Raw genomic sequence first — 20,411 nt, 5'->3', positions numbered from 1 at the left:
CATACCATTTACAGGCGAAATAAGTAACAATTTGCATACAAAATTAAAACATTGACTAAACTAGTGAATGAACACACATTAATTCCTATGGTCTTAAACATTATTTTTTCTTAAAACTGTATTTAAAATAATAATATAAAAGAGCCACTCAACGCATATATAAAAGATAAAAGTAAATTAAAACAAAATCTTAATAAATGACCATATTAGAACAAAAACAGGTGTCACCAGAGGTCAAGACAATAATTCTTTTAAAAATATTTTTGTGTACATTCTCCTAATATTGCCTTCATCAATTAAAATACATATTGCTAATTAAACATTACTTGTATCATCTAATTATTGCTTGTCCTAGTAATAAGTATGAAGAAAGACTGTGCAGTATTTCTGATCCTAAGGAAAGAGCTGGTGTGTATAGATCACAATGTTTTTGCAGTTATTTTTAGGAGGATGTTTTCTTTTCTATGTTTTATATTTAAATCCCAACTACAGGCCGAACTCAGTGGCTCAGCCTGTAATCCCAGCACTTTGAAAGGCTGAGGCAAATAGATTGCCTGAGCCTGAGGGTTCAAGACCCACCTAGGCAACTTGGCGAGACCTCATCTCTACAATAAATAAAAAAAAATTAGCTGGGCATGGTAGCACTTGCCTGTAGTTCCAGCTACTTGGAAGGCTGAAGAGGAAGGATTGCTGGAGCCCAGCAGGTTGAGACTGCGGTGGCTGGGAGCGTGCCACTGCACTCCAGTCTGGGCAACGGAGTGAGACTCCAACTCAAAAATAAATAAATAAATAAATAAATAAATAAATAAATCCCAATTACAGGATTAGAGTCTGTGATGGAGGAGGAAGGACAAAAATTATAACAAAAGTGAAATATGAAAGTACAAATAGACTTTCAGAACATAGAACATGGTTCTCAACTGGGAGTAGTTCTACCTCATGAGGAGGTATTCAGAAATGTATTGTGGGGTTTTGGTTTTTGCACTGTCCGAGTGGGGAGGAATACTGCTGGCATTAAGTAGGCAGGGCCAGAGATACTAAGCATCCTGCAATCCCAAGACGGCCCCATTCAAGAATTATTCTGACTACAGTGCCAGTAGTCCTCATCTCTCCCCTCAAACAGCACTTAAATAAGGTCATGGATGACAGTGAGCCATCCAGGGGCACAGGCTCACTGTTTACCATTTGATTGCATTCTGTTTACTGATTTTCTTAGAACTCTTCATGTAAAATAGTGACATTTTCTTTATTAGTATATAATTAAGAAAGGAAACAACTGCGTCATCCAAGTGCTATATGATGTTATAGGGACCTTGAAGACATTGTTATGTATTCCTCAAAGGTAATTTGAATACATAGTATATTAAGAGAAGCAACACTGAACTCCCGAACGAACTCAGTTTTGACTCTGCTGGTTCTGCTAGACTATCAGCTTCTTGAGGGCAGGAGCTGTGCTTTCTTCTTCTTTTCATTCTCAGAGCCTTGTGTCATGCCTGACACAAAGTGCGTTCTTGAGAACAATTTTTTTATGAATAATCAGTGACGACACTTCTTAACTATACTATTCTTGAGTACAGTATGTCTCCTACATACAAATGAGTTCCATTCCAAGAGATCATTCTTAAGACCACTTTGTTCATAAGTCCAACAAAGTTAACCTAGTACTCAACTAACACAACTAGCTATATAGTACCGTACTGTAAAAGTTTATAATACTTTTCATACAAATAATACATAAAAAACCAACATGAATAAAGAAGAAATTTTAAATCTTACAGTACAATACCTTGCACGCATGTGACAGTGTACACCAGATACATGAACTAACTTACATGATTGGGCGTGCAAATGCGCATTTGCATCTTTGAATTCACAACTTGAAGTTTTGTGTGTAGAAGACTTACTATAGACCTATCCTCCTTGGAGCCAAGCTGCCTGGGCTCATGTTCTAATTTTGCTACTTAGTATCTATGTGCTTGCAGTATTTAACATTCCTTCTCATGCCCGTGCCTCAGGTACCTGGTCTGTAAAAACCTTACCTCTTAGGGTTAAGAGTGAATGAGTTAATACATGTAAAGCCATTAGAATAGTGCTGGCACATGGCAAATGCTTACGTATTCATTGTCGTTAACATTTTTATACATGGTGTTATTTAAACTCTTGAAATATTGCTGTTTTTCTAAGAATTAAATGTCAGTGTTTTTGAGATGCCTATGAAAGTTTTTTCTTTTAGCTATTGCTACTTGTCATTCCACTTAAGAAGAATTAGATGCCAAATCTATATTCGTTTAGCAAGCAGTTGGCTGTGTTCCTTTAATACATTACCATCTACATGGCTTCATCGTATGACTGACTGCATTAAAATAATTTACTATTAAACCATGTTTCATGTTTGAAACTCCTAGAAAATGTAAAGTTGCCAACATGTCAGCGGAAATACTGTTTTAAAAGTTAAGTAATTTAGATACACTTACAATGTTCTTCTTTTCTGTATAAGTAAATTGAAATGATTACATATTCTCTAAAGTAGGATGAAGAACTACAGTAACCAAATAGCAATTACTGTTCAAACCAGCTTTTCATGGTATTTTGGGAGCAATAAGGGTTTCACATGAAGGCATTTTTTCAGTGACAGAAATTTATTTGTTTAATTCCCAGAATGTTCTTGTTTCTCACCATTTTTATGGAAATATTTCTGAATTATATGTCACCCTTCCCTGCCTTCTCAAAATTGGTTATGCACCTGAGTGAACCAAAGGGCATAAGAAGCCACTACAATCAACACAGCATATTACTAGGAGCTTACTTTTTGCTACAAGTTTTAAGGGTAGGTTGTCTGAAAAAAGAGAACTATAAATTTAAATGAAAATCTCTGAATCAGAATGCAAAGTTCACGTAAATGTTTAAAGCAAAATATGAAACTTTAAAGAAATTGCAAGGTTATTTCAAGGCTGATCACAGGCCACAAGATCAAGTCCCTTCAGGGAGGTACTTTGGGGAGAAGGAGCATGACTATGTATTTTTACTGTTTCATATTTTCACAGAGCAGTGCCCTTGGGACTATCCCTGGGCATGAGACTGCAGGACTTTAAGGTAGACCCTGCTGGCAGTTTTGTTGACCACCCCTGCCAAACATCAAAGAGAGGTCAGCTCTTAATTCAGTCAGTATTTTTCCATGTATGTTTGTTTTCTCTTCTTTATTGCTCCTAAATTGTTGCATCTGAAAATTTCTAGAAATTATTAGTAGAACATAGTAACTTAACCTTTAAATTAGTGAACTTCATTTTGCACACAAATCAAATACCCATATCCTTAAGAAGATAGCAAGGTAAATACATTCTGTTCCTACAGAAACAAAAATTTTACCCCCACTATTGAGGACTTTTCTGTTTCATTCTGAGTTTATCCCTAAATTCTCACAGACTGAGGCTTCTGGAAGTGTGACCATGGATAAGCAGGAAATGATCATTCTTCATATAACTTTTTGTTTGTTACCTAAAAGGAACCAATGGTAGAGGTACTCCAAAATAGATAACATTAGTCATTTATGCTTAAGTTATAAACTTCATATGGATATGTGAGTGTGTGTGTAAATATATCTGTAGTTTATGCCTTCTGAATAATATCCTGTATAGTCTACTCTTTGAAATACTTTTGATTATCTTATGTTCAAAAAATATGATGAAAGAATAAGAACCAAGAGAATAGTTAGCAGCAAGAAAAATATACTTAGAATATTTTATTATATGTGATAAAAGTTTTATCAGTATCCTTCATTAATTTTCATGCATTTAGAGAAAAACATTGAGTTCTCATCATCCTTATTATAGTACATGTATCTACCTTGTTCAGATATGAAAATTCATTAAGTAAAAGTCTTGTTAGAACTGTTATAAAATTGACTTTGATTATCTTTGGGACTGTCAGAACTCTTATCTATTAGTAATTGGAGAGGTTTTCTCTTGTCCTGCTTTTATAACAGCCTGACTGTGCTTGAAGTTTCTTACCAAATGTTTTGCCATTTCCATAATAATGGATCTTATTAAAGGTTTTATAAAATCGCTTGCTAAAGGTGTGGATAAAATGAAGAGTGACTAAAATAGAATGAGCCCTCGATTATTATTGGTAATTACTGAGCGTGCTGAGATGGGCTTTTGACTGCTCTACTCCTTGAGCTTTTTCTGTCAGGATTTTCTGTTGAAATTGCAAATGTGGCTTTCTCTCCTCATAATGGTAGTCATTAGCATCCCGTTCTAAGTGCTAAAGAATTCTGTAAATTTTTTCAAAGAAATAAAGAATAGTGTTTATTCATTTCCAGAAGCAAAGGGCTGGGAAAGATTGGTGAGTATGTAGACATAAAAGAATCCAATGTAGTCTGTAAATTTCTAGAGCATCAGGATTCCAGCTTGTAAAAGATGTACCCATCAGCTATCAGGATTAAGGAATTTAAGAGAATTTGTTAGACAAATATGTTAGTGTGATGATAATTCAGGAAAGAATCAAGGTAGTCTCAACCTTGGAATTTTAAAAGCTGAAACACAAAAAGGTATTATTCTAAAGCCCTGGCAGCAAGTGTAATACTAGAAAAATATGAAAATTACCTAAAATCAAGGTAAAAGAATGGATTAATGCTAATCAGTATCCTGTAACTTGAAAGGATGTTTTCATCCTTCTCAACTTTTGCATTTACCTCCACATAAGTAATTTAGGATATTGTGCAACAAATTATGTGCAGTTGTGTCCACATCCTTCTTCCTATGTTTTATTACTTAATTTTTCCCTAGCTTCTTAAAAATATTTCTTTGTCCTAACTTGAAAGTGAACAGATAAACATGAAGGGAGTGACAAAGAAAGAAATTCATTTGAGCACAGCAAAAAGGACATGATCCTTTATTTAGTTACTCGCAGATGAAAACCAGAAGCGCGAAGGTGAAATCTCTACCATGAAAAAATTAAAAAACAGATTAAACTGGAAAGTAGTGACAGTCATTGTATCAGATAGAGAGAGGTTGACTGTCCTGGTGCAACAAGAGCACAGTCAAATCAGCAAGGAGGAAATGAAAGGTATGATGGATATGGCAACAAAGAACATAAAATGCAAGTAACCCAAAGAAGAAAAGTACATGTCCAACAAATATTACAATTTTTTTTCTAATTGTTTGTCCAAAAAGGACAAATGTAAACATTTATGTAGGCCATTAAAATGCCAATCAAATATCAAAGTAAATGGTAATTATCACACCTGGCTGGTGGGAGAATATTAACTGTGTGAACAGCAAATTAATTTTAAGAATGTTCATAAACTTTGACCCAGTTATAATTTGATGTCTTGTGCTCAAAAAATTTTATGATGTGGCAGCCAAGCACAGTGGCATATACCTCTAATCCCGACACTTTGGGAGGCCAAGGTGGGAGGGTCACTTGGCTCAGGAGTTCCAGATCAGCCTAGACAACATAGTGAGACTTCGTCTCTACCAAAAGTTAAAAAATTAACTGGGCCTGGTGATGCACACCTGTAGTCCCAGCCCCTCGGGAGGCTGAGGTGGAAGGTAGGAGTATCACTTGCTCCCAGGAAGTTGGTCAAGGCTTTGGTGAGCTGGAATTGCACCACCGCACTCCAGCCTGGGCAGCAGAGTAAGTCTCCTCTCCCCAAAAAAAATTATGATTTTTTTTCGTTAAAAATTAAAATATGATCAAAGTTTTTTTATAACAGAAAATTTGAGAACAACGTAAGTGTTCATTGCAAGGGAATGGTTATATAAAAGCCGGTACATCTTTATAGGCACACTTTAAAATTATGCTGATGAAGAATGTTTATTGTCTGCTAAAATTCTTTTGTATAATGCTAATCAGTGTTGGGTATAATATATATAACATTGTATATGTGATTAAGAACCATTACCAATGGCTACCAATGTAGGTATTTTTCAAAACGTAATTCCTTATATTTTTCTATAATTCAAAAATTTACTTTAGTTAAATTATGTTGTTTATAATGAAGACAGAAGAAACGAAATAAAAGGAAATTGAAAAGACACAAGGAAGGGAGTGACAAACAGTTTGACAACATGCATACCCCTACGGACCTACTCTGATTCTGAAACTACTTTCCCATTATTATTTGTTATTTCTGTATTCAAGGCATTCTCTACATTAAGGAAAAAAAAGTTTTAAATTCATTTCTAAATATATTTTTCTAATGGTCTGTGTTAAATGGGTAGACTGAAGACAAGTTGCCAGTGTTAATGGCAGTGAATAATCCAAGAAGCATTTCGATTTGACTTTTGAATGCATTTTTACTTAGTTTAATTTTTCGATTAAATGTTTGATTTTGTTACTGTCGCTTTGTTAGGCCTGATAATGGGAGGAATTGTTTGGGACAAAATAAGAAATAACAAGGGTGAGGCATTTTGTTTAACGATATCTCTAATGGAATTAACTTTTGGTGATGAAGATGAGCAAGCTTTTTGACTGGGACTTAGGGGATGTAGTAAATTACATTCTATTCCTTCTTCATCAAAGTCGTCCTTTTTTCTATTTTATCCAAATAAAAATGAAATGTTTTACATCAGCTTTTATTTTATAATGCATCATTTAGTTTTATTAACTCATAATGTTCCTATCAAGTGGATTAAGCTTATTCTTCTAATCTGCAAACAACAATGCCAGTACATGGTGATTTTTCCAATATTATATAGCACTTTGTATGTTTCAGTTTTAGCTGAAATTTAAATATAGGAGACCTGTGTATTTGAAGAGAGTTTATACATTTATTTGTATGTTTATTTAAAAAAAAACAAAAAAAAAACAGGCTTTATTTTAAATATGTGGGGTACAATTCAGGGTTAGGTATATAAATGTTCATTATGCAGGTTCTTTATAATGATTTGGCATTAGTGCTTAGTTGCTTAGTTTGATAGCCACACTTTAAATCCACATTTTCTTATCAAGAGTGTCTCCATCATCAAGATACTTACCTGCTATTATGCAAAATATAAATAAATGTTTTCCTACTCTTCTACTCGAGATGTTTTAGATTGTATCTGGTCTGCATTTTTATATAAAATGGAGATGATAGTTATAAAAAGGAATACTGGACAAATCAGTAAGAAACAGACTTAGAATTTAAACCTAAGCTAGAGTTTTTGTTCCATGTTGGCTTGTTGTTGTTAATGTTTTCCTCCAACAACTCCCATTGTCACCCATCAGGTATAGAGAAAGATAAATGGCTTGAGTGATGTTAGGATGGGGATTAGAACTGAAAGAAGAAGGCCCAGATAAGGGTGGAGGAAAATGACTGATTATGGAGTAATTTAGTGGCTAGTATAAATGGGTAGACTGAAGACAAGTTGCCACATCCTTTATCAGGTCTCAACTTTGGAGGGATTTGTTTTACTTTATGACTTCCTATTCAGGGGAAAGTCTCTTACTCTAGAATTCAGAGTTCTTTTAAAAACCAGTAAAAATGCAAATGTTATATAAAAACACTATTGTCATTTAAAGGAGAAATAATTTCAGTCTACAATGAATAAGTGCATTTTGCTTCTCTTTTTATTTTCAGAAGGGAAAAAAGGCAAGCTTTTTATTTTCTTTAAAGTGAGCTGATAAATTTTGATGCCATGAAGTTTTAATATCTCATCTACAAACTTGATCATGGACTAGGTTGTACAACATTGTATAAGGTTTCCTCTCTCCTTAAACTTTCAAATAGAAAGGAAAGAAAAATATAATTTGTGATTACTCAAATAAATTAAAAGTAACCTTTTAGGTGAAAATTATGTACTAAAAAGTTTAAAAGTTTTTATTGTTAGTGTTTGAATTTTGCCAGCACTAAGTTCATGCAAAGGTTCAGTACCCTAATTGCAGAATTTTTCATAGAGATAGCAAAAGGTTCAGCAAAGAATAAAGCATTACTATCAAAAGGCATTGTTAAATTATCTGCTCTTACATGGGAATTTTACTGTAATTAAGGAGAACCCAGGAAAATGCATGAGTTACAGTAGATTTAGTCCATTTAATCAATAAAGATGAAACACTTTTTGTTCCTTCACATACTCTTCATAAAATCCTTCTAAACCAACTTACAGATATTGTAATGCTTCAAAATGAATTAATTCTTCAGAAGGAAAATACATAATCACCTTCAGAGCACAATATGAATTTTATCAAGCAAGGTCTGCTTCCAATTACACTCATAAAGCTGCAGAGTGCTTGTCTGGAAGTATCTAAAAGTTCAAGGTTATTGCTTTGCCACACACATTGGTTTGGATGTCTGTTCTGAGGATTTCCATTATACCCTTTATTATCTAACAGGCTCTTCACCCATTTCAAATCAGATCCATCTGATTATTTAAATATACTAGGAATTAAGTAACTGCTTCAATATTAGTAATTAATCCAGTCTAGGGTGAAAGTCAAGTTCTAACGGTGATGATGAGCTGTTGGCTCTGTAAGAATTCTGTGTCCTGCTTCAGGTAATGAGGGAAGCGGGAAAATATTTGCAGAAGAAAAGTGCTTGGGGGAGTGTAGGTCTTGTTCAGCAGTTTTTGCAATATGTGCAACTAGTCCTAAAAAATGTCTCTGCAAGTAACTAACCAAATAAAATACTGTGAATTATTTGTATGCATAACAAATACTGTTTAGGCCAGAAACTGTGTGGATAGCTTTGCTTCTTGAATCTTCTTTGTAAAGAGCAGTAGCCAGATCAACAAAGCATTTTCGTCAGAAAACCATTTTTCTAGTTCTCAGAGAACGTAATTTATCCTGATGGCAGTGGTGGAAAATTAGATGTCCTGTGACAACTCCTGACCTGCAGTGCTATGATTCTGTGATGCAAATAGTTATACATCAGGAATTGTTTCTATCTGGCTATGATGACTTTGGGATCGGTTTTACTCCAGACAGTTCAAACGCATGACCATGGAAGAAGGACTCACAACTTTTTTAGTAGAATTGATATTTTATTAAGAAACACCAGCTGCAATATAAACAGCATCTAACTATAGAGATTTCACTTTTTCTCCTTCAATTTAGTAGCAATTGAATTTTTTTAACATATTAACAACCTAAGAGATAGATAAAGAATCATGAAATTGCTGAAAAGCAAAGTTTCTTAAAATTGTCATGCAAAATTGTCTAATTTTGTTGAACTAGTTCAAGTTATTTGGCACCAACTGAGAAAGGCAGACTTTGTAGTTTAGCAATGTTGTGACAATATTTGGGCATTTCTGAGGTATGGTCTAGAAGTTTCTGTTTAGCCACTCAAAAATTTATTTTTAAAAAACCTTTGCAGAGGGAACATAACTGCCCATTGCATAAGTGTAGGCTATGCAGTGACTTCCTTGCAAAAAGTACTCTATGAGAAGGAGGAAAGAAACGGAAGAAACTTTATAATGAAGAAAACTGATAAACAATACCTCGACCAGGTAATTAAGGTCAACATCAACAGTGGTGAATCACGTTGATAATACGGGTGTTTGATATAATGTGGTGAAGTTGGCACTTTACTTTCATGAACCTCATCCCCAAAACATTTAATCCCAGAATAATTATTTTTAAAAATCAGGCAAATGCCACTAAAGGAAGATTTTGTAAAAATCTCTGACCAGTACTGTGCCAAAATGTAAAGGTCACCAAAAATGATGAATGTCAGAACTGAGAGGAAAGTAAGGAGACACGATGACTAGAACTAGTACCTTGCATAGAAATTTTACATTTCTAAAATAGAGAAGAAGTGTTTGATATACATACAAATCAAAGTACTTTTTATTTGCTTTTTGATGCTATTTTAGCTACTAGATGAGATGGAAAACTTTTAACATAACAACTTACCAGATTTTAGCAGAAGTACAGACTTTCTTAAAGTTAGTTAATTGTTTTCTGATCCCAGACCAGAAAAAAGAGTTTGGGTAAGAACTTAGGAAATAAGAATAGAGTATGAATTTTAGTTGATTAAGACAAAAGCCTTACATAGTGTAACTAAAGGTGAATGTAAACACAAATCTATTATTCCATCTCAAGTAAAGACAGACTGGCTAAATCTTAGTGTTGTTGAATTAAAAATTGTCAGGTGATGGCATCAACTGTTCTTATAAAGGCGGGGGAGAATATAACGTTTGGGGGAACATGACTTAAGAACAAGCTTAAAATCTTTTTAAATACCAGCATTCAGAAACAGATGAATATAAAAATATGATAGATTAGTGTAGCAGGTTATAAGAATTAATCCTAGATCTCCGAAGAGCTGGTAACATAGCCTTGTAAAGGAAGCCACCTGGTAGTTCAGATCAGAATATTATGTATTCTGGTAAGGCTATTTGACTAACTAGATAGTTTTTTTTACCAAACAACAATCAGGTTATGCCACATTAAAGCACACACATACATTTCTAAAATAGAGAAGAGGAAGTGTCATATACATACAAATCAAAGTACTTTTTATTTGCTTTTGGATGCTATTTTAGCTACTAGATGAGATGGAAAACTTGTAGCATAACAACTTATCAGATTTTAGCTGAAGTGCAGACTTTCCTAGGTTCATTGTTTTTAAAGAAAAATGTTTAGCTTGCAGATTTCTTTTCCATCTGAAGGCTTAAAAAAAAATTGGACTTGAACCTGTTGGTATGTACAATCATTTGTTTTTTTGGGTTTTTTTTGAGTTGGAGTTTCACTCCGTCGCCCAGACTGGAGTGCAGTGGCCACTCCCGGCCACCGCAGCCTCGACCCACTGGGCTCCGGCGATCCTTCCGCCTCAGCCTTCTGAGTAGCTGGAATTACAGGCGCGCGCTACCACACCCGGCTGATTTTTAATTTATTGTAGAGATGAGGTCTCGCCAAGTTGCCCAGGCAGGTCTCGAGCCCGCGAGCTCAGGCAGTCCACTCACCTCAGCCTCCCAAAGACGCGGGATTACAGGATGAGCCACCGAGCCCGGCTTGTACAATCATTTTTTAAGTCCCACCTTATTTCACTGGTTTGCAGGAAAATGAACTACATACTCGATACATATTCTGTTTGGAACAAAGCAATTATCTAAGATGTAGAATGTACAAAGCTCTAAAATGTTTTATAATACAGATAACCAAGGCATTGGGCATTACTGTGTCGTGGATTTCTGGTTTCCTTATAGGATATAGATGGGTTTCTTGAAGAAGGTCTGCATTTGGTTGCCTTTATGCTACACCTTTGCTGTTCTTTTTTCCTAGGCCCCTTTTGCAATGTGTAGGAGAAACCTATCAATCTCTTCTTTCCATATTTCTTCCCTTGGGAGACAATGTCAGCTCTTGTATCTATTAATCAGGCCAAACTAAGGAGTTCATTTTAACAAATGTACAGTGACAGACACCTTCTTTGACCAGATGATGTTCCTTCAGAACTTAAAGGTATATGCTCAACACATCTAATAAACAGCAGCATCTTTCTTTTTTCTATCCTAGTGCACTGACAGGCAGAACTCACCTGTCACATCACCAGGATCCTCTCCTCTTGCCCAGAGAAGAAAGCCACAGCCTGACCCTCTCCAGATCCCACATCTAAGCCTGCCACCAGTGCCTCCTCGCTTGGACCTAATTCAGAAAGGCATAGTTCGGTCTCCCTGTGGCAGCCCGACTGGTTCACCAAAAGTAAATCAATTTTATTAGAAACACAGATGATAATTTCATGTGACAGTGATTGCTCAGATTCTTTTAAATTTCATTAGTCGTGATTTTTGTGCTCTTAATTGTTTATGAACAACTTTAATGGGTTTCTCATTTATTTATGGTGACCCCAAGATCATTTCTGTTGCTTTATTATTCTAAAAGTTGTATAATTATTGCAGAGAAAGAGAGTACATGCTGTAGCCCCCTGATTTGCTAAAATAAATAGCAGAATAAGTATAGTTATTCTGTAAAATGGATTTAAAAGGTCATTAGAGGCGGTAAAGTAATTTACATGCTGTTATTGAATGATATTTTACGCTCATTTTTATAGTGCCATGACAAGAAAAATGTGATAGAGTGTATTTGCATAAGAGCTTAAAATGTGATAAATTATCACCCATTTTTCAAGGTGACTCAGAAGAGGGAATTACATATACTTTTTATACCTGGAGGAATTAATTACAACAAATTATGATATTTGCAAAGTAATTACATTACTGTTTCATATTACAGAAATAATTCTAACTCTCAGCCTATAGTTTATTTTAATTCTCTATGGATTTTTTCAAATTTGATATTTAGGACATTTTAACATAAGATTTTAAAAATTAATTTTATTTGGTAACATGCTCTGTAGTCTAAAATTTGTTGGAAGCAAAATATTTTTAGTGGTAGTTGATTTTTCTACATTACTGTTAACTTGATTTTAAGATCCTATGAAGACTTATTAGAATGCTATTTAGGATTATGTAAAACACACAATAGATTCCTTTTTTCTCTGCTATTTTCTAATACTAAGATTTAAAAATCCTTTATCAGATGAACCATATAAGTAAAAATCAAAAGCTCTGAAAAGCGTGTACACACATTCAATTCAGAGGTATATACATTTGCATTTCTGTGTAAAAATCAGACTGGTTTCTTTTTATTTTTTAAGCCTCTGTAAAATTGAAGTAACTATATAAATTAATGGTGCTCTGTTATTTGTGACTTTTCCCTCTCTGGTAGTATCTAATAAACAAAGAACGGGAGCACATTTTTCCCGTATTAGTTGTTCTGTATTACAATGATGAAAAAATATATATTTATTTATTTATTTTTTTGAGTTGGAGTCTCACTCTGTGGCCCAGGCTGAAGTGCCGTGGCACACTCACAGCCACCCTAGCATCGAGCTGCTGGGCTCCAGCGATCCTTCCGCCTCAGCCTTCCAAGTAGCTGGAACTACAGGCACGCGCTACCACGCCCGGCTAATTTTTGATTGATTGTAGAGATGAAGTCTCACCATATTGCCAGGCTGGTCTCAAACCCTTAGTCTCAGAGGCAATCCTCGGCCTCCCAAAGTACTGGGATTACAAGCTGAGCTACCGAGCCCGGCCGAAAACAAAAATTAAAAAAAAAAAAATCTTTCGGTCTTCCAGATACATTACAAACCAAGTTGCTCTTTTAAAAAGCTAAAATAATGGCAGCAGCTTTGATGGATTTCTCCTAAATCATAGAGTGTGCAAATAAATTATTGATATATTGTTTTAATGTCCATCAACGTTATATAATTTTGATCATCTACTTTTTTCATGGTTTCTATAATGTAACATTTGCATTTACATACTTATTTCCATTAAAAACCTTAATGAAATGTACCTATATGGATTTTTCATTAATTTTTTAAAAATTTCATTAGCTAGTAATACAAAGGAACTTATTAAAAGGTGGCATAGGAATCTAGTGGAATTCCATCACAGCTTAGAAAACAGTCAATAATATACTAGTCTGGAAGTCTTTTTAGTGCATAGGAAAACTTAGTTTTCTTTTCTCTTGTGTTTCTTTAGTCTTCGCCTTGCATGGTGAGAAAACAAGATAAACCACTCCCAGCGCCACCTCCTCCCTTAAGAGATCCTCCTCCTCCTCCCCCTGAAAGACCTCCTCCAATCCCACCAGACAATAGACTGAGTCGACACTTCCATCATGTGGAAAGTGTGCCTTCCAGAGACCAACCAATGCCTCTTGAAGCCTGGTGCCCTCGGGACGTGTTTGGGGCTAATCAGTTGGTGGGGTGTCGCCTTGTGGGGGATGGTTCTCCAAAGCCTGGAGTCACAGCGAGTTCCAATGTAAACGGAAGGCACAGTAGAATGGGCTCTGAACCAGTACTTATGCGGAAACACAGACGCCATGATTTGCCTTTAGAAGGAGCCAAGGTAAGCAAAATGCAAACCAAAAGCTCAAGAGTCGGCTAATGAACTTTTTGATAGTAGGCAGCATAAAAGACTGCAGTTTTGCCTGCAGTTTTGCGTTTTTTCTTTTGTTTGTTTTTGCCTAGTATTCCACTTCCTTGCAGATCTTTTAATTATCTCCAAGTTAATAATAATCAGAAGCTCATTAAAACTTGAACTTAAAAGAAGTTAGGAAGAAGCTTCTAAGTAATGATTTAATTTTAATGTGAAAACAGTAGACAATGTGCCAAAGATTTATTTCACCTTCCTTCCTTCATTTGCCAAAAATTTATTATATTAATAGCTTGATGGTGGTATAATCAGCAGTGTATTTTTAAACCCTCCTAATTCCATCCAGTTAAAAAAAGTTGTATAACTATACATGTCATAAATCAGTTGTTGGAATTAGTCATTGTTGTTTAGGAAAGTACACGTTAGGTAACCAGGTAAAGTGAACTCATATATTTAAAAACACCAAACCTAGTTCACTCTAACAAATCAAGCACTTTTCCCATAAAATTGAGACATTCTCACACTTGTTGATTTTTAACATGAAAGACATCACCACTGTCATTTATATGTCCAGGAAAGAGTTAATGTGTAGAGGAAACTGAAGGGACAGGCTTCGAAATCATTGAGTTTAGACTCTTGGTAGTTTCTTGACTCTTGGTAGTTTCTTACTGTAACAATTTCTGGTATTTATTTCCATGATGTTTCTGGCTCTTTTGGTTTTTTTGAAGATTATAATATTAAAGTGACCCCATCTCTATAGATCTTAAATTGTTATTTTAGGACAGTAATCTTTTCCTTCAAAATAATGGTTTGAAGTGATGAGTTCATAATATAACATATTCAGGAAACAAAGAAGTGTGATGTGTGACATGTACTTAACTCCTCTATGTGTGTCCATGCACACACATGTGCAAGTGTGTGAAAGTACAGTGACTAGAACTTTGTATAATGATATTTCACCTCTGATATTATAGGGTAGGAAGAGTCAAAACTCTGTAGTACAACTTTTAAAACAAAGGAAAGGTGTGCTGGCAGGAATGGTGGCTCTTTGCCATTGACTCTCCTTGGTGCCTTTAGGCTCATGTATTATAAATGTGAGAATTTCTAAAGATTTTCTCAAGGTCATCTAAATAAGACCTAGATGTAAGAGAAAATACATATAAAAGCAGTTTTATAATGTTATCTGAAAATAGAGAACTTGTCATCAAAAGAGTTTTTTGACAACCTAAATTCCGATTGAGACCTGCTACTTTTAATTTTTTTTTCTTTTTTGTGATTTTTTTTTCCCCTGTAGCCTCATTACTTTTCATTCATATGTGATCCTACTTGTCTTGGGAAGAGAACTAGAATAAGTTCTAATGTGTACTGACTGTTTATAGCTCAGTAGCATGTTATAATTTATTTTCTGATGAACTTCAAAATATTTAAAATATAATAATTATCATAGCCACTTCATTGAAGACCTTTGTTTCAGGGTTTTTTTTAGATGACTTGTTATATAGTTTTAGCACTTATATAAAACCTTCCCTCCTAAGTCCTAGAATACTGGTTGTTAATTTTTTTTACGTGATGTTACTGGTTTAAAAATTGGGGTGACAGTTTCTTAGATTATAAGTATGAGATTTCATTTTTACTATATTAACTTCAGGTAGGAAACATTAATAGTGAGTTTAGTTATGAAAATTCCTCTAAATGCTTCTGTGTAAACTTTCGTGTTCTGGTTATTGATACAGATCAGGATATCTTTGAGAAAATTGCAAGTATATCCTACTGTAACCTACATTTTAGTATTGTTTAGTTCTATCTAAATAATCCTCAATAAGATACTTCAAGGTCTAGTCTCACATATTGTATGTATTAATATTACAGTGCTTATATCCTCAAGGTTAAATTTTTTGTTACACCTAGATTGGGTTTTTCAACCAAAATTAGATTTCTAATTTCAATTTAGTCGTTTGACTTCTGAGGTGGATTATAAAGAAGGATTGATATATAGTTAATAGATTGAATGCATAAGACTATAAGACAATGACTCCTCTTTTATTACCTTTATTAAGGAAAAATGCTTCCACTTCAGTAGACCATAGGGTATATCAAAACTTACATAATGTAGAAAATGTCCTATTTCTCTTATTATTTCATCATTGGTAGACTTAGGGGACTGATTTCAGCCAAAACTGACATAAGACTGAGTCTGTGTAGGATACCGTGGTTTCGTTGTTTGCAGCAGAGGTCATGCTTCTCAGTTTCTGTGATCCTCAGTTTCTGTGATCCTATGATCTCAGTTTTATTGTGATCCAGGCTCTGAAATTAGACCTGGAATTCACTTCCTACTCTAGAAAGTACTGACTTTGTGGATATGAACAGGTTACTTCATCTTCTCCCCGAACCTCACTTATTTTCCCTATACATAAAATGAAATTTTATTTTATTCCTTGTAAAATGAAATAATAGTATCTGGTATCTAGGAGAATCTTTAGCTTCCAACAGCCTAAATTCCCATTCCCCTTGATTTGGGAATGCAACCAAAAATAACAGCTAGACATGGAATATCAAAATAAGTTGGAATTGTTCACATTTTAATTCAAAATAGTTGCCTTCTTTTAAACCAAGATCATCTTCTCTTTGCCCCTCTCCTCTCTCCTTTTATTTAGCATAGTTCCTAATGCATACTTGGTAAGCACATGATGACTTGGTTGCTTTAATACAATACTTCAGCTGATGATGAAGGTAAAGAGTGTATGTGTCAGGGCTAAGGAGGGAAGGAGAGGTTGGAGGAGGAGGTTGGCCCTCATACACAAGGAGTCCAAACAGGTGGTCTTTTCTCTCTTGCGTAATTTTTTAAAAATATGATTATTTTTCTCTTTAAAAGAGTATTTATTATAAATATGTAGATCATGTACAATAAGAAAAGGAGCGATGAAGGGGAGATGATTTTGATTTTTTAGAAGACTAATATTTTTAATGAAAATGATAAATGTTAACAGCAATGTATTCTCACCCTTCATGTTATTGGGCAGTTTTGTTTTAATGAGAAAAAGGAATGTAGAAATTTAGATATTTGGAGGCTGATATATTATCTTCACGTAACCCATCAGTCCCTCTAAATAAAAGCAACCACACTTTTTTTGTTAAATAGTAACAACTGAAGTTTAGGTTTAGTTGTTTTTAGTAGAGGTCATGCTTCAGGTTAACTATGGTCTTCCCATTTAGTGATAAGAAAGCTTAGATAAGTCCTAGAAATTTAAATGAAAATTAAATGAACATATGGGATACACTCTATAAATGGATGAGGACTCACTCCCCTTCACTATTTGTCCTCTGTCAGTGTGTCACTTCTCATCATCCATCAGAACTATTTGCCTTTTTTATTTGCATTGTCACTAGATAAATGGTAAGGGAAGTGAGAATAAATTAAATCCTAATTAACTCTATTTGCTAATTGTAGAGAGCTCTGAGGAAAAAGTCTTCTAATTCATAGTTAAAATGAAGTGTAAGAATTTTTTATAGCAATATTCATTTACTCCCTTTACTCTTCCCCTCCCACCCGGCATAAACAAATGCCAGCTAAGGTAATACTTTACTTTTAATATATATCTACAAGCTAAGAACTATTAGGTTATTTATCTTATTTTATTGGTAAGAGATCCTTTTCCTTATGACAGTTTCCATTCTCGGAAATTTTCAGATTCTAGCCACATTATAAAGCTATTTCTTAATAAATACCTTGTTGTTTAGTTGTTGGTTTGTTTAAATTATCTTGTGAAAATAATTGTACCACGGTATTTAAAAATAGAATTCGAAATTTATTTCTAACAATTAGTATTGTGCCCAACTGTCATTATTTGTTCTCCTTGAGAGATTAAGAATACTGCTGTTTCTTATGTGATAAAACTCTCTTTAACTTGCTGTGTTACTTACACTGACATTGATCTAAAGATGACCCTCTGTATAATAATCTTTTGAAGATATTGCAGATAAATACATCAAATGATTCCTTTTTTTGAGAATGTGGCTTTTTGTACTTTTGGTGGAGAGGCACATGTTTGTATGAATGACCTTAAATTTATCTGTAAGTTCCAAAGACTGCCCTTCAGAAAACAAGTCCTCTGTGTATACTGGTTTCATTTTTTATCTGATGTTGAGAGACAAAATACAGGGATACTTTAGAGGTAGTATGTGTAGGGCCTTACACGTGTAGCATGGGGAAACGGTTTGTGTTTAGAGTTTTGTAAAAATAAATGTTTTTCTTAATTGTGTTAAGATTTTCAGAAAAAATATGTCTTCTCTGTATTTCAAGAGTCCTGAATATCTTAACCTTCAGGCTTTAGGCAATATCTGAATCATCAATTTCAAACATTTCAAACTTTAAGATTAAGATTAGATGAAACCTTGAGGCAACTAGAAAAATACTAATCTAGGATAACCTAGATTTATAATAAATTATACAACCCAGGTTACACTTCTTCTACAGATTTAAACTTCCATTAGTGTATTCTTATTCCTTCAACTGATTACCTAATTCAGCCATGTAGTACTTAGGATGTTCAAGACACTGTGGAAAATGCGAAGATGAAGAAAGCACAGGCTAATGAAGACGAGACAGGCATATGATGAAGAGATAAGACATAGGAGAAGCATCCACGAAATATGTAGGATCCCCAAGAAGAAAAAAATTCTGAGAGAGGTAGGGTTGAAAAGAGAGTAAAGAAAACTTTGTGCAAAAGGGTCACTGGTTATTGACATTGAAAGATTGGCACCTGTTGTTTGTGTAAGCATGACAGGAAGGAATAGCATGGAGATGGGAAAATATGTGTAGTGACACCTTGTCAATTTGGGTAGAGTATAGGTCGTGTAGAGAGAGTAGGCAAATGACTTAACACTATGGCAGTGTAGGTTGAAACCAATCATGGAGTGAACTGAATTCTATTCTAAGTTATTGTAATTTAGGGGACAGGAAAGAGAGTTAAAAGTTGTTGTTTTAGTGGAAGAATGCTAGGGTCAGAATTGTGAACTTAGAAGATTGAAATTGATGGCATTTCCTATGGCATTGTGACAGAGTTAGGACAGTGAGCTAGGGTGGGAGATGACAGAAAAATGTTCCTCAGCTGGATCAGTCAGTGAGATTTCAGTATACTGCTTCATTTGATACTCTCGGTCTATATGTTTGAGGAACTGTAATTTTCTACCATTTACAAAATGGGTTGCTCAGATTTCTAGAGAACATTAAATATTTGCTTTTAGCTCAAAATGTTGTGATTTACCCAGGTAGTGGCAACTAAAATGATTTTCTAGTGTAATGAAATGAGTGAAGGTTGGAATGTGGAATTCAAAATGATACCATGTTAAATCCTATCGCCCAACTATCGAGAAATATAAAGTCACTTTAGACGAACAGAGGTATGAGCCTCACTTTAGTGTCTGCACATTTAGGTCCTTTGTTGTTTGCAAACTTGTGTAACCTCAGTCTATAAATTAGGAAAGAACTATACAGAATTCCATGTTGAGTATTAGTCATATCATTAACTTTCAGCACATATTTTAGAACAGTTTACAGAAAGATCAGCCATTAAACAAATTATGTATATTTGCTGAGAGTATTTCAGTAATGAGTTTCTTCCAGTGATACATAAAGAAAGTCATTTCATTGGTTAATACTTTCATTAATAAGATTATATAAGCCAATCTGTCGGTGTTCATGCAAGCCCTACTGTGTGGTGAAAGCACCGTAAGGAATGTGCTATAAAATGAAAAAGAATGAAAGCATTTTTGTCCTGAAAAGGATCAGTGTGGCATTAATCCTGTTCCACAGAACATAAGCAAAATATCTTCAGATGCTAAGCACCAAATGGATGGTTCAGAAAAGATACTATAGCATTTTAGTGGCAGGAGATATCCTTTAGTTACTTTGTATCAATAACAGTATTCCTGAAGCAATTAGAGAAAATGTCATTTGCACTTTAAAGTGTGCTGATAGATTGGTTCACAAAACTAAGAACAAGTCACTTAATTTTCTTAGGTATTGCCTTCCTAGAGAATAAATCACCTCATTAACTGTACTTCGTAGTTTTGCCAGTTATAGACATCTTTGCCTGTATGACTTGTCTTCATGAAATTTAATGGTAGTACGTAAAAATGTTGTGCAAGCTCTGTTATTAATGTATTTGTTCTCTCATTTACCTAACGTGCAAGATGGAAGCATTTTCAATATCAATAAATGTTTGAGTGTATGCATACTCTTTTTCAGATCTCATTATAAAATTATGGTTGGCTTATTGTTAAATTAGAGCCAATATAGCTGAAACTGTTATTCCCATATCTCTCTCTTATTTCATTATTGCTGAAATTTTATTAAGTATCTATCTATGTTGAATGCTTTGTCCTTAAAGAACAAATTATTGCATATAAAATGTACATTACATTTTCCAGAATGAATTTTAAATATATCTGCGACAGAAACATTAAGGATATTTGATTGCAGAAATCTTGCATTATATCTATTTCAGCAGTAAGCAAAGAACTCCAATTAAGAATAGCTTCAAAAGCTCAGTTTCA

The 20,411-nt window shown here is 34.4% G+C and overlaps 1 protein-coding gene across 2 annotated transcripts in view; it reads left to right on the top strand.

The window, feature by feature from the left end:
• The window catches only part of CBLB (Cbl proto-oncogene B), a 205,099-nt gene that overhangs the window by 148,975 nt on the left and 35,713 nt on the right, over positions 1–20,411 (top strand). For both annotated transcript variants that reach the window (XM_008058923.1, XM_008058921.1), the window contains exons 11-12: positions 11,434–11,619; positions 13,464–13,829. In XM_008058923.1, the coding sequence (XP_008057114.1) occupies positions 11,434–11,619; positions 13,464–13,829 (552 nt within the window). The remainder of the gene's footprint in view (positions 1–11,433; positions 11,620–13,463; positions 13,830–20,411) is intronic.

Source organism: Carlito syrichta, unplaced genomic scaffold (genome assembly GCF_000164805.1).
Source record: "Carlito syrichta isolate Samal-C Ts95f unplaced genomic scaffold, Tarsius_syrichta-2.0.1 Scaffold303651, whole genome shotgun sequence".
In the NCBI taxonomy this organism is placed as follows: Eukaryota; Metazoa; Chordata; class Mammalia; order Primates; family Tarsiidae; genus Carlito; species Carlito syrichta.
Note: the sequence above shows the minus strand (reverse complement) of the source record. Positions and strands in the feature narration are given on the sequence as shown.